The sequence below is a fragment of the Perognathus longimembris genome, chromosome 21 (genome assembly GCF_023159225.1).
Source record: "Perognathus longimembris pacificus isolate PPM17 chromosome 21, ASM2315922v1, whole genome shotgun sequence".
NCBI lineage: Eukaryota > Metazoa > Chordata > Mammalia > Rodentia > Heteromyidae > Perognathus > Perognathus longimembris.
The window spans coordinates 18,262,409-18,278,544 of record NC_063181.1 but is presented as its reverse complement, the minus strand read 5'-3'; the positions used below and the strand labels follow the sequence as shown (position 1 = coordinate 18,278,544).

Sequence of the window (16,136 nt, the reverse complement as noted above, 5' to 3'; positions counted from 1 at the left end):
CATATACATGAGGCCCTGGGTTCAATTACCCAGCACTACATATACAGAAAATGGCCAGAAGTGGCGCTGTGGCTCAAGTGGCAGAGTGCTAGCCTTGAGCAAAAAGAAGCCAGGGACAGTGCTCAGGCCTTGAGTCCAAGCCCCAGGGCTGGCCAAAAAAAAAAAGAATTTAGCCTACAGGTTGTACTTACCTGTGATATTTTCTAAGAAGTTCCTTGCTTGTGATGACCCTGAGTTTTGTGCCTTAGCTATACATTTCATAAGTGAATTTTATTGTAATAAGCTATACTTCTCTTGGTTATGGTTAATTAGATCTTGAGTTATGAAATCAGATTACAGAAAACAAATGTCTCATCACATCAAGGGTATCTAAAACACTTTTATTAAAAAAAGAAAAGAAAAACAAAGATGTTCCATAAAATTTATCTAAATTCAGTTTCTTCTAAACAAAACACAGTTCTAGTGGAAAATAAGAATACTGAATTGATCAGAAGGCCCATTATGGAAAATTGGATGGTGTTTCCCATAAAACTAAACAAAATCATCATGGGATTCATCCATTGCACTTTTGAGTATTTATCCAGAATGTTTGCAATCAGTGTACAGATACATGCCCAAACTATTCACCAGAGCCCAATTATGAAGCCCACCTGCATCCCTCAATGGATGAATAGATAAGAAAACTCTCCAAATTTGTTTTCCTTTTATAGGATACTCAGTGCCTTCCATTATGGATTGATTGGATTGAATTAAATACCATTCAGCTTTTAAAAAGGAAAACATTTAAAGTGTTTGGTACGACATGAATGGCCCTGTAGAAAATGTTAGGTGAATTAAAGGTGCAGAGGAGAATGCCATGTGTTCTCATATACACTGTTTGGTAAATAGAGTAAATCACAGGGTGCTGTATACATCAAAAGCACTAAAAATGAATTTAAAATTACCTCATCACAAAAATGATTGACATTTGAGATGATGAATATGTTATCAAACCTAATCCAAATATCATGCATCATATTATATTAAAACTGTACTTTGTTATGCCAGAGATGTTGTTAAACATTGTATAATGTTAATCCCTATGGCAAATAGAACTCTACTTGTCAATAGTGCCACTTATGTTTCACAAATTGGTTTATGTTCAGTAGCCCAATGATTCATCCTTTTAGCTAGTGCAACAATAGTACCATGCATATCTGGACTATTATCTCACTTGTAAAAATAATGCAAATAATATACAGTAGAAATTCAAAATAAAGATTAAGCAAAGCATCACACCAAGCATAATCATGAGATCTTTCTCATCCTAGTGCAGGAGCAGCTTTTAATACTGGGTGCCCATTACAACACCTCAAGATTTCCAAATATTCATGTAATTGGCACAGGAAAAGCCCAAGAACCTTTCTTTCCCATTCCTTTCCTGATGCCTGAGAATACATATGAGACGCTCCCTCTATGCAAACACATATCAGTGAATTGGAGACCGCAAGATCTTTGAACTCTGAGTTGTTTGTGCTTTTGATAAAATGTAAAGATGTTTGTTAAGAAGCTTTTAAGGAAAAAACTATAGTGGACTGGTAAGCTTTCCATCCATTCCAAAGATATCCGTGAGGTACCTCCTTTGCACAATTATTTAAAGGCAATCAAACTATTAACATATTATTGTGAAATATAAGATTCTGAACTAAGATTTTTGGGGAACTATTTTTATATTAATATTTTAGGAATAAAATTTATAAAAATAACTTGAATACAACTTGAAAATTCAGTTTGGGTTATAACTGCATATGCTGAGTATATGTTTTGTTCAGTTCACTTAGTTTCAAATTTCTATTACCTATAATTGTTAGATCAAATCATTCATTCAATTAGGTTTTTTTTTTTCAGCAGTTATGAAATTATTTCACAGACTTGGAGATTATTTGGAGTCAGTAAGCTGGCTTATTTTTTTAATTCTTTTTTTTTTCAAATTTTTATTATCAAACTGATGTACAGAGAGGTTACAGTTTCATACGTTAGGCATTGGATACATTTCTTGTACTGTTTGTTACCTTGTCCCTCATGCCCCCCTCCCTCCCCCCCCTTTCCCTCCCCCCCTCCCCAGGTGTTCAGTTCACTTACACCAAACAGTTTTGCAAGTATTGCTTTTGTAGTTGTTTCTCTTTTTTTACCCTGTGTCTCTCAAATTTGGTATTCCCTTTGAATTTCCTACTTCCAATACCAGTAAACACGGTTTCCAATATACTCAGATAAGATTACAGAGATAGTGTAGGTACAACCACAGGAAGGTGATACAAGAACATCATCAATAATAGAAACTACACATACACATAGGACGTTGAAAGTAGTTACAACTGTGATATAACAATTGTTTCCATAACATGGAGTTCATTTCACTTAGCATCATCTTATGTGTTCATAAGGGTATAGCTATTGGGCCTTGTGATGCTCTGCTATGGCTTGCTTAAACCTGTACTAATTATTCCCAATAAGGGAGGCCATAGAGTCCATGTTTCTTTGGGTCTGGCTCACTTCACTTAGTATAACATTTTCCAAGTCCTTCCATTTCCTTACAAATGGAACAATGTCATTCTTTCTGATAGAGGCATAAAATTCCATTGTGTATATGTACCACATTTTCCTGATCCATTCGTCTATGGAGGGGCATCTGGGTTGGTTCCAGATTCTCGCTATGACAAATTGTGCTGCGATGAACATTGTTGTGCTGGTGGCATTACTGTGATTTTGTTTGTGGTCTTTTGGATAGATACCCAAAAGTGGGGCTGCTGGGTCATAGGGGAGTTCTATATTGAGCCTTCTGAGGAATCTCCATACTGCTTACCAGAGTGGCTGAACCAGTTTACATTCCCACCAACAATGAAGTAGGGTTCCCTTTTGGCCACATCCCCTCCAACAGTTGTTATTATTAGTTTTCTTGATATATGTCATTCTTGCTGGGGTGAGATGGAATCTCAATGTTGTTTTGATTTGCATTTCCTTTATGGCCAGTGATGTAGAGCATTTTTTCATGTCTCTTGGCCATTCTCATTTTCTCATCAGAGAAGTTTCTTTGTAAGTCTTTAGCCCACTTAATGAGGGGGCTATTGGTTCTTTGCGGTTTTGTTTTGGAAGAAGGTAATTTTTTTAGTTCTGCATATATTTTAGAGATGAGGCCTTGGTCTGTTGAATGGCCAGTAAAGATCCCCTCCCAATCTGTGGGCTTTCTGTTTATCTTGCGAGCTATGTCCTTTGCCGTGCAGAAGCTCTGCAGTTTGATGCAGTCTCATTTGTCCAACCTTTCTTTGATTTGTAGCCTTTCAGGGTCTTTGTTAAGGAAGTTCTGTCCTGTGCCAAGGAGCCCAAGTGTTTCTCCTACTCCTTCCTTTAGTGTTTTCTTATTTTTTATCAGTGATGCTGGCTTCAAACCACACACATCTGCTAAGATTGCCATAGCAACTCATTGGTGAATATGGGATGTTCTTAGATGCTAAATATGTTCAGGGGAGTTCATATGAAAATGGAATTACCTGTTACTAGTTAGGTTCAACCAAAGCACAAAGCTGCATAATCAAGGAACAATAATATAGCATTCATCCAAACCATATGGAAAATTTGCCACTTGTAGTTCTATTAAAACTTCTGTAGTAAATGTCTCAGCTTGATTCAAATATCCAAGTTGACATCGAAACCATAATTACATTTTTAATTCAATATCATGTCAAATCGTCTACCATGATTCCATTTAATTAATACCAATAGATAGCAGGCACTCAACAAATTCGTTTTGAATAAAAAAGAAAAATAAATTCTGAAAAACAATGATGACAGATTTTTGTTTTGACAGCCACATACATGTTCTGATGAAATGATGTGAACATAGATTTTTATTTCACATATTAGAAGCAAAAAACAAATTATGGAATATGACTCACACAACAGCATGAATTATGTTAGATGTGATGATATTGCCATTGGTTATATGTTCATCCATGTTTAAAGGATTACCACAGCTTTCTTCCTTGCCTAATATCTTAAAAAAAAAGAAAGAAAAAAGAAAATAAAAGGATATTCTAGGACAGGAATGTTGCTAAGAAGAGAGGCACTCTTAGCGAGTCACTCTACACACAACTCAGTGAGCCTCATTGTTATATGAACTTTGTTTTTTACCTTTCAAGAAGGAAAAAGGAGAAATACCACACTAAAACATATAGTTGGTTAACTCCTAGTAGATACAACAAATTGTTAAGCAACCATTCAGACATATTTCAAGATGCATTATTGCCTATGTTTCCACAAAGAAAGAATCATTAAAATATACTCAAAGTGTTCTTCTCTTATATGAATGAAATCCTACAATAAGTCTACATTGTCTTTAAGTATATTAATCCTTTGTATATGCAAGGAACATGAAATCATTCTAAAAGTAATATAAATTTTAAAAGTACTATCAAAAGGCCAAGTAGCCTTTTAAGGGTATTTATTTATAATTTTCATATTCAAGTTTTATTTTCGGATAGTTTTGAGCTAAGTTTTGTCTCATATCAAATGTCTAAGTTTTAAATATGTCTACCAAATCATGGTTAAGAGACTATAATGAGATAGGGATTGGCTCACTCAAGTCTTCCTGAAATCATTCAGATGCCTTGTTTGAGATGAGATAAAACCATTCACTATTCTATGAATTTTTCCTGATTTCTGGTAGCTAGAGTATGCTGATAAATCTACAAACAAACACATTGGGTAGTATGTAAGTGGTTGCAAATGAATGAACGAAAGTATAATAGACTGTGTGGAGAGCTTAAATCATATAATTCTTTAGAGAGATGAAGACAAATCCCAGGAAATGGGCACTTAGAAGAGGGGAAGATAAGAGCAAGGGGAGTGGTAGAGGAAGGAAGGAGGAAAGGGGGGAATGCAGTCAAAAATCCTTTGTATATAGATGAATGGATCAGGAAAATGTGGTACATATACACAATGGAATTTTATGCCTCTATCAGAAAGAATGACATTGTTCCATTTGTAAGGAAATGGAAGGACTTGGAAAAAGTTATACTAAGTGAAGTGAGCCAGACCCAAAGAAACATGGACTGTATGGTCTCCCTTATTGGGAATAATTAGTACAGGTTTAGGCAAGCCATAGCAGAGCATCACAAGGCCCAATAGCTATACCCTTATGAATACATAAGATGATGCTAAGTGAAATGAACTCCATGTTATGGAAACAATTGCTATATCACAGTTGTAACTACTCTCAACGTCCTATGTATATGTGTAGTTTCTATTATTGATGATGTTCTTGTATCACCTTCCTATGGTTGTACCTACACTATCTCTGTAATCTTATCTGAGTATATTGGAAACCGTGTTTACTGGTATTGGAAGTAGGAAATTCAAAGGGAATACCAAATTTGAGAGACACAGGGTAAAAAAGGAGAAATAACTACAAAAGCAATACTTGCAAAACTGTTTGGTGTAAGTGAACTGAACACCTGGGGGGGGAGGGCAAGGGGGGGAGGGAGGGGGGCATGAGGGACAAGGTAACAAACAGAACAAGAAATGTATCCAATGCCTAGCATATGAAACTGTAACCTCTCTGTACATCAGTTTGATAATAAAAATGTGAAAAAAATCCTTTGTATATACCATGGAATTGAGAAATATAAAGAAAGGGGTGTGTCAAAGGTTGGTGAGATGTTGAAAAGATAGAACACATTAATTGTATACATAAACATTTTTGTTAAATAGCAAAAAAATACAATACATAACCTAAAAATTAAGAAAAGTGAAAGAGTGCTTTGAGAGGGATGGATGAGGATGTTGAAAGGGATGACATTCATCAAGTCACATTGTATTTATAAACTGCTTTGTTGAATTGAACCCCTTTGTCCAACTACTTAAAGATAATTATATTCTGAAGGACAGTGAAATTTACCAAGAGTTTTATTTTGATTCTTATTGGCTCTATACACTTCCTCTTTGTATTAGGTATATAAATTATTTGTCTTCATTACACCTGATAATTCCTGCCAATATGCAACACACTACACTGCTGTATAGATGCATGAGCACAGTCATAACACTGAAATCAATTTCACTATTTTGCAAAGTTCTATTTTAGTAGACATTATGGCCATTATTAAATTTTTCACAAGATCTGAATCAGGAATAAAATGAAGACATGATTGACTGGTAAAATCATAAGTTTGAATAATGTATTTAATTAAATTTGGTACACTTATTATATATAAAAGTGCCATTTTAAAAAATTATATACACTTGAGCTGCTGAACGTAAGCCCGAATACTTTTATTCAAACTTCTAGAAAAATGCTGTTGAAATTCAGAAGAACCAAATAGCTACAGTAGTAGCTTTTAGTGTAGTGTTGAAGGCCTATATTGCAGAGAACATACCAACTCACATTAATTAACTTTTTTTGTTTTTTTTTTTTGGCCAGTCCTGGGCCTTGGACTCAGGGCCTGAGCACTGTCCCTGGCTTCTTCCCGCTCAAGGCTAGCACTCTGCCACTTGAGCCACAGCGCCGCTTCTGGCCGTTTTCTGTATATGTGGTGCTGGGGAATCGAACCTAGGGCCTCGTGTATCCGAGGCAGGCACTCTTGCCACTAGGCTATATCCCCAGCCCAACATTAATTAACTTTTATGAACATTTTTAAGGGTTTCAGAAATAAGGTACAAAACTGATTTTCAAAATTAAAATAATATTTATTAGGTTTTTATATCAAAAGTGAAATTAAAATTTGTAAGAACAAGACAGCTTTAAGGTTCACAAAAATATTAAAATAGAGGAGTATAGTACACAATCATATTATTTGGTAATATGATTTGAGAACCTCTGTGTTAATTAATAAGGCTAATGATGGAATGATTAAGTAGCTTAAACATTTATGATTTGATATGGTGCCAACTTAGCTATGATACAAATTTACTGACAGCTTATCACATATGTCATTTTTCATTTCAATCGAAGTACACCTTTTTCTCCAATCTTCCAAACTTGAAAAAAGTTGGAGAGAGATTTACAAACCGAATACATGAATAAAACAAGCATATAATGTATATGGGTCTTTCCCCTGTTTTAACTACATAACCTCTGCCTACATGATACATTCTTGCAGGGCTTGACACTTAGAACAGACTACATTTCTCAAATCCTGATGTTACAATGTATCCTGAATGTTGTAATAAGATTCTTCCTGTGCTATGACTCTAAAATTCTGATGCATTGAGTTTACAGGCTACATAGTGAATGCTTCCTTTTCAGTAGATTATGTTTTTTCTCTCTTTCTTTTTTCTGTTGCAGTTTATTATGCTGACTTACCTTTTCATGTTGGCCTGGCTGGGAGTTACAGCATTCAGTTCTCTGCCAGTGTACATGTACTTCAATCTGTGGACCATCTGCCGGAACACCACCTTAGTGGAGGGAGCAAATCTCTGCTTGGACCTTCGTCAGTTTGGTAAGTAGATGCTGGATTTCAAGTGCAACAACTACTACTACAGAGATAAATTTATTTGGGTATATCTACACTCAGCAGTAGAGTTAAATAAGTAGAAATTCAAACGAAAGTGGAATTGCTCTCAAAATGCATATATATTCCAGTGCATTTGAGTAGACCGCCAAATTGCGTTTTCTGAAATTAGTAGGTTAAAATTGTGCTTTCATCCCTGGTTTTCCTTCTCTTCCTTAAACTTGATCTGATGTGTGCATTCTACCTGATTTTCCCATGACAAACTAAACAAACTAAACAAAAGTCTAGGATGGGCATCATCCAGGATATACATGCACATTGTAACACCACATTTTAAAATAATGCTGCTACAAAAAAGCAAAAGGCCACTAGAGGTGTGCATATTTCTGTGTGTGTGTGTGTGTGTGTGTGTGTGTGTGTGTGTGTGTATGCATGTGTGTGTCTGTTGCTTGGGATGAAACCCCAGGTCCTATGCGTGCAAAACAAGTGCTCCAATCCTGAGTTATATTCCCAGTCTTTTTAGTTATAGTAGGCCTAACTCTACACATAATCACGATTCATGCATACATTGTATTTCCATGTATAGTTTTTATATTTATAATGTTAACAAAACAAGTAGATCAGACAAACATTAACCTAAAGATAAACATTTCTTCTGTACCTCGAAGATTTTGCCCAAAGGAAATATTTGAGCAGATATTTTCACATAATCCCTTATATTCTCCAGTTTTTTTTCTAATTTTTATAATGTAAGTCCTTAGAATTTAATGACAGTAATTTACTGCTTGCAGCACTTCATGTTAAGTTATCCAATTTTCACAGCTCAGAATGGTGGCCAATACTATTCCATTTTCCATAAATGAGAAAATTGAGGCACAGGGACTGCAACAACTTGTCCAGAGTTTCCCAGCTTAGAACTGACAAAGCCAGGATCCAAACACTAGCATCCTAGCTTTTCAGTCTGGATTCTTATTCATAAATCCACAGCCTCCATATAGAAACCAGCATGAACTGGAAATGTAGGAAGGTAGAGTGTCATTTCAGTTCATTTATTTGAGATTATATTTCGTCATTTGTGGATATATGAGATTATATAAAATTTATGAAATCTATATGTTCATTTTCCCTGTACATGAAGTAAGACAGAAGAAAATATGGACCATTCTTTCCACTGATAAATTTAAGTTTATCTTTAGCAATCAAAGGCCTTGTTAACTCAAGAAAAGGGAACGGCAACAATGACCACTAGAGGGCACCGCAGAACAGTTGCTCTGGCCACTGTTCCAGTCTTCTAGTTTTTCTTCTCTCAGTGTCTTCATTTAGTTCGCTAATCTAAAATTAAATGGCAAAAGATGCGGCTGTCTACTCTGGGTAAAAAGATAATGCATAGGACATCTTGTGAAATTAAATGTAACACAAACAAGTAAATGTCTTTTAGCACCAATACAGTCCCAAATATTGTAGGAGACACACTTATACTGGAACTCTTAGTGCTGTGAATGGTGAAATTTTGTAAACGGACTTTACTGACCGTCTCTTCAGCTGTGTAAAAGAAATGGATTTAGCTATAGCTTCCTAGCATGCCACCGGAGGATGCAAAGGGAAGTTTTCCTGACTGAAATGAAATTCTTTTCTGGGAAATTGCCTTCCTACTATGATTTTTAGGGGGAAAAAAGGTGTTTTCTGTTATATCCTAGTCAGTATTACTGTATTGAGAGGAGGATTAATGTATGTCTCAAACGTATACCCATCCCAAGTCTTGGAGCCTAAGAATATGTGACATTGCGTGTCAATGGTTAATTAAAAGTTACAGATGGGGCTGGAGATATAGCCTAGTGGCAAGAGTGCCTGCCTCGGATACACGAGGCCCTAGGTTCGATTCCCCAGCACCACATATACAGAAAACGGCCAGAAGCGGCGCTGTGGCTCAAGTGGCAGAGTGCTAGCCTTGAGCGGGAAGAAGCCAGGGACAGTGCTCAGGCCCTGAGTCCAAGGCCCAGGACTGGCCAAAAAAAAAAAAAAAAAAATTACAGATGGAATTAAGGTTGCTCGTCATGTCTTCTTAAAATAGGAAGATTGTTATCCTGGATTATGATCACATTGGAATTACAAATGTCTCTAAAAGGAAACAAGAAAGTCAGGAGTGTTAGTTAGAGGTCTGCTAACCAGAGTGAAAAGACCCATAAACATCAGGATGGATAGCTTTGATCATGGAAAAAAGGACCAAGAACCAGTAAATATTAGAGGCCTGTTTTCTGGAAAAGGAAAGGGAAGTGAATCTCCTTTAAGCGCCTCTAGAAGAGGTACAGCGTTAGGAGCTCCTCATCCATCTTCTGTCTTCTAGAATTGTAAAAGAACATATTTATGTTGTTTCTAATTACTAAAATTGTGGTTATCCACTACAGGCAATTTGAAATGAATACACTTTGTAAAGCCAAAGTATATTCCCGCTGTTCCTATAATCTTCATTTTTATCTTACATGAGGACATTTCCTCTCTAAGTCAGCAATATTTTACCTTCCTTACATTCTAGTCTTAAACCTTCTTTGTGTTGCCAGAGATAATGATGTGAATGTCATTTGAAGACTAATTTCTGATCCCCACACTCCAGTTTCTGACCACTAAAAATGCCCAAATGTCCTATGACAAAATTCATTTGTCCATCCCACGTTTCAAGATTTATTTAACTATGACATCTACTTAGAGCAAACATAAAATTCAATGCTATCTCATAACTCAGAAGCCAGGACAAAGGTGAGAATGCTGTTAAAAATTCCTTGTATATAATACAAAACTAGAAAAAGTAATGGAAGGGAGGGGTCAAAGAAGAGGGAGAATGTTGAAGGGGGCAAGAATGTTCAAAAGGCATTGTATTAACAAAATCGCAGTAAAGCCACCAGCACAACAATGTTCATCGCAGCACAATTTGTCATAGCTAGAATCTGGAACCAACCCAGATGCCCCTCAGTAGACAAATGGATCAGGAAAATGTGGTACATATACACAATGGAATTTTATGCCTCTATCAGAAAGAATGACATAGCCTCATTTGTAAGGAAATGGAAGGACTTGGAAAAAATTATACTAAGTGAAGTGAGCCAGACCCAAAGAAACATGGACTGTATGGTCTCCCTTATTGGGAATAATTAGTACAGGTTTAGGCAAGTCATAGCAGAGGATCACAAGAGCCCAATAGCTATACCCTTATGAACACTTAAGATGATGCTAAGTGAAATGAACTCCATGTTATGGAAACAATTGTTATATCACAGTTGTAACTACTTTCAACGTCCCATGTGTATCTGTAGCTTCTATTATTGATGACGTTCTTGTATCACCTTCCTGTGGTTGTACCTATACTATCTCTGTAATCGTATCTGAGTATATTGGAAACCGTGTATACTGGTATTAGAACTTGGAAGTTGAAAGGGAATACCAAACTCGAGAGACACAGGGTAAAAAAAGACAAACAACTACAAAAGCAATACTTGCAAAACTGTTTGGTGTAAGTGAACTGAACACCTCATGGGGGGGGGGGAAGGGAAAGGGGTAGAAGGGAGGGGGTATGAGGGACAGGGTAACAAACAGTACAAGTAATGTATCCAATGCCTAACGTATGAAACTGTAACCTCTCTGTAAATCAGTTTGATAATAAAAATTTGAAAAAAAAGGCATTGTAGTTATAAGCTGCTTTGTTAAATGGTACCTCCTTTGTATAAATACTTAAAGATTTTTTTAAGTTTAAAAAAGAGAAAATATTTAAGCTATAGCCAATATATTTTAATTAAAGTTTAGCATTTATTCATGAGAAAAGAAAATGATTAGGCCATTGCAAGTACAAATAAATATATACTTGGGCTGTAGTTTGACTGGCCAGTGTTTAGAACACAGTTGTTAAGACTTCCAGCTCTAACTATTCTTACATGGGGTTGGAATAAGAGCTCATGCAGTATTTACATATGAAATTAAGGTTTTCTAATCATATTTCATTGTAAAATTGATTGCTATATACTATCAAATTGTTCTCTAGATAATATGAAGCACAACTAAACCTTGTAAAGTTATATATGTATACACACACATATACACACACTTATATATGTATATATATTCACACTGCTAATAACCAATTCAAAATGTATGAATACACATCAAAAAGCAACTCAAAATGCAAGAACATATCTCAAAGGAATTTCCCTAAAGCACATAGATAACAATTCTTATCTCAGAGGAGAACAAGGTCTCAAAACAACATAATGGAAATGTTTACCATGTAAAGTCATTATACTTAGTAGAAGTGTACATACATTCAGATGCATGTAATAAATGTAAGAATTTCAAATAGTTTTCTGAACAGCAGAAGCAAGGCTTAACACAGTTAAGGAATTTAGACATTATACCATACTAGAATTTTCTCTGTCTTTGAATACATTAAATAATTGAACTTTCATTTTAAAGCTTTTATTATGATTTGTTACCCTTCAATGATATATATGTACTAGAACATAATGACATAGAGTTTATCAGATGCTTATCTACAGATTTATGCTATTAAATGTTAACATCAACATGTTAATACCAAAAAAATATAAAACTTGCCTTCAAAATATCACTCACAGTCAATATTTAATAATATGCTTTGTCAAAGTTCTAAACATTTGATAGAAATATCACAGAGTTTGCAATGGATAACAAGTGGTACAAAGTACTTAAGGCTAAAAATCGCCTCACCTATTATCCCTAAGCACTGAATAAGATGTCATGTCTTCTCTATACACAGCTATTGGTGTGGGTGTGTCTATGTGTGGTGTGTGGGTGTTATGGGTATGTGTGGTGTAGGGGGTATTTAAGTTTATGCGTATGTGAGATGTGTGGTGTCCTCTGGGTATGTGTGTGTGGTGTGAGTATGTGGTGTGGTATGTGTGTGCACGTGCATGTGTGTGTGGGATGTGTGTGTGTGTGTGTGTGTGAGTGTGTGTGTATGTGTGTGTGTGTGCCTGTAGACTGGTCCCGGGGCTTGAAGTCAGGGCCCAGGCACTATCCCTGAACTCTGTTGCTCAAGAATAGCACTGAATCACTTGAACCACAGCTCACAAAGTGGGTGGAGATAGGATCTCACGGGCTTTCCTGCCTAAGCTGGCTTTCAACTATGATCTGCAGATCTCAGCCTCCTGAGAAGCTAGAATTACAGGTATTAGCCACCAGTGCCAGACTACACACAGTTTTATACAACTGTATTTAAGGAATACCTACTAAGTATCAGCAAAGCTCAATTATGAGAGGAAAACAAACTTCTTGACAAGAAATGAAATTGAGGAAATACTTAGGTCAGAGTTATGATTGATCACAGTTTCTCTGGGGAAGGCAGCCATGCCCAGAGAATGATGCATTATCTGTGCAGAATATAAGAGATACAAATCTGAGTCCAGAAATAAACAGTCTTGTTAATCTGTCTCAAATATTTATTATGTATTTCTTTTCCATTTCCCAATTTACATTTGAAGCAAAACTCCTAGAAACAGTTGCCCCTGAAACAAAAGAAAAAAAGATCGTGTTTTTTTACATTTCATTTCCAACATGGAGTTTGATCACCAATGGGTCTCAGTGATCTAATTTCCATTTTCTTGAGCATCAGCAGTACTGGAGACCATGAATCACTCCTTTCCCTTTGTTTGGTTTCTGAGATCTGAACTCTTCTGTTTCTGTCTTTCTATTCTTACTGATTTCCCTCTCTCAGTATCTATGTCTGATTCCTCATTTTCTCAATGACCTCTTTATTTAGATTGTTTAGTCCTCAGCTATCTTGCTATCTTACTGTCTCCCTGACTCATATAGTCTACAATCTTTAAATATTATTACCAAGACTTAAAGCTGTGTAACCAGCCTATCCTCTCCAGAGACTGGAATATATATGAAGTTTGTGATGGATCACTATGAATGAAAGATGGGCTTCACGATGAGGTTTGATTTTGCTAGATGTGTTTCCTGGCATAGGATTCCTTTTTTTTCTCTTATATTTATCTTGGTAGAAAGGAATAGTGGCACAGGTGGATCATTCCATTTATGAAATGGCATTTTTTATTATTCATTCTTTTATTATTATTTGTACAGGGTTGTTTTATTTTAAACTAAAAATAAACCCATAAACTATTGAAGCTGAAATGAACAGTACCTGCTCTGTAAGAAAAGAACTTACAACTTCAAGCTAGCTAAGAATGTGTAAATACACACCACACACACACACACACACACACACACACACACATCAAAAGAAACACTGTTTGAAAACATTAAATACTATGATTTTTACAATGTATTTTTTTCTTTCCTTCTGGGCATGTAAGTGTTTAGCACTTACGCTTATGATTTTCATATAAGCTAGTTCATGACGCAACAGGCCACAAGTCAATAGCAGTAGTTTCTGTTTTTAATAGTATTAGTTTTGGTGTTAGCAGAAGGGAAAGTAGTATTTGAGGTGGTGTGCCTTTATAGACTAACAGAAGGATTGTACCAGCTGAACAAATTCCAATCCTGCTTTCAGCACAGCCTGGGGCATAGTTACTAAGGCAATTAGTTCATCTCCATCACATTAGAGACCAAAGCAATGAACACCATACAATTGCATGGGAACATTTTGGAGGCTAGCTAGACTCAATTGAATTCAGACTGAAAATGAGTGGAAGTACAGAGTTAGAGAATATTGCATCTTGAATTCATAATTCTATGTACAAGTATTCAGAATGAAACTAGAGGGGAAACATGGTTCCATTATATACTAACATAAAATGAAACATGCTGAGATTAAAATGGCCAAACATTATTCTCTCTGGGCTCTTGGAGACGGTGATGTTGCTAACTGTAATATCCATGTGTTCCAGGGATTGTGACAATTGGAGAAGAAAAGAAAATCTGCACTGTCTCTGAGAATTTCCTGAGGATGTGTGAATCTACCGAGGTAAGTGTTTTCAGTCTTTAGTGTTGTCAGAATTTCAGCTGTCACTTTGCTACTTGAGCAACATCATACATTTAGTTAAACCTCTTTCTCTTGTCAGAGGCAATTTTATTTTATAGTATACAGGGGAATAGAGAATAACTATGAAAAAGATAGTCTACATACTATACACATTCAGCTGTTCTAGAACTCATCTTAATAAAGGTTGAAATGATAAACATTATTATTATAATCCATCATTATAAACAAGTCTCATATTTACAAGGAAACTATATTAAAACAGTGCTGTTGCAACCATTTAAATAACTGGTTGGTCCCTGGATCTCAGTATACAGGTGACCCACCAGTGCTCAGCTGGCCTTTACTAACCTAATTCTGACTCTTAAGGCTAATGTAAAATCAGTGTTCATGAATAAGTTACTTGTGCTTTGGATTTGAAAAAAAAAAACAACTGACAAAGCTTCAAAAAAGTGTCTGTGAAGCCTATGTGTAAAAAAAAATAAGGTAAAAAAAAACATAAGGTAAAACTTCAAATAAATAAATAAATAGAAAAGATAGACAGACAGACGGACAGACAGATAGGTAATGGTTAGAGAAAGGACACTGTGATATTTGGTCCATAAGCGATTTTTCAGACATTGTATTTTTGTTTGAGATGTACAGATTCTTTGTAAGAGCTGCAGTTTCTCTCTATCTTCTGTGTGTCTCTGTGACGTGTTTTGGTTCTTTGTGGTTTTCTTTCAGCTGAACATGACCTTCCACTTGTTCATTGTGGCTCTCGCTGGAGCTGGCGCAGCAGTTATTGCTATGGTAAGTCCACACAACTCTATACTTGGGTTTACAATTTAAATAACCAAGTCGTTGCCTCAGTAGATGGTCATCTATTTTCATAATAAACCCATGTGAAATACATTTATTTCATCAATGCAGAAGGAAGGCCAAGGATAACTGGTAGATTAAGAAGTGATAACTGGAATAAAGATTATCATTATGATATGAGTAAGATTTGATTTAAAAATCTCAAGGATTAAATCATTCAGTATTATGACCATAGAGTAATACAGGTAATCTTTAGCATTCATTAGGATTTTAAAATTCTTCATTATTATTAAAATGAAATGACATCTGTTTTGAGTAACATAATTCCTTCAACTCTGTTATTTTTATTATTGAAGAACATATATAGTGAGTCACGTATGGAGAAAAGAGTTTTATTTTCATTCAGATCAGTAGTTTCAAGTCATGTGTCTCATATTTCATTTTCATAAAGCAATAACACAAAGTACTACAATTCTCCTTCAACCCAGTAGGCTTTTATTGGTGTAGGTCTCTACAGTAATCCATTAGTTACTATGGATTCCAGATGATAAAGCAGAATATCAACTATCACTAATGCACAAATAACTCTGAGCCTGATGGTAGCTTTTGGAACCAAGATCTTTGCCCATCCTTTCAAACTCAGAGAAAGTACAAAGTTGACAATTCACTTTCTCTTCTATATTCATCCATCAATTTCCATCATGTGCAGAACTGTTTTATTACACCTGAGAAGGAAGGCAGGGAAGAGAGAATAACAGTAAGTCATGTTATTGAAGCAATTTCATTCATTCCTTCGTTTCTTGAAAATCTTGGTTTCGCTTTATTACTCAAGGGAAAACAGTAGCTTCTGTTTATAGCATGGCACTTTTCTAGTTACATTA

General features: G+C 35.7%; 1 protein-coding gene across 2 annotated transcripts in view; it reads left to right on the top strand.

Moving 5' to 3' along the window:
• Window positions 1-16,136, top strand: part of Gpm6a (glycoprotein M6A) — a 231,688-nt gene that overhangs the window by 212,690 nt on the left and 2,862 nt on the right. For both annotated transcript variants that reach the window (XM_048330354.1, XM_048330353.1), the window contains exons 4-6: window positions 7,319-7,472; window positions 14,363-14,439; window positions 15,181-15,246. In XM_048330354.1, the coding sequence (XP_048186311.1) occupies window positions 7,319-7,472; window positions 14,363-14,439; window positions 15,181-15,246 (297 nt within the window). The remainder of the gene's footprint in view (window positions 1-7,318; window positions 7,473-14,362; window positions 14,440-15,180; window positions 15,247-16,136) is intronic.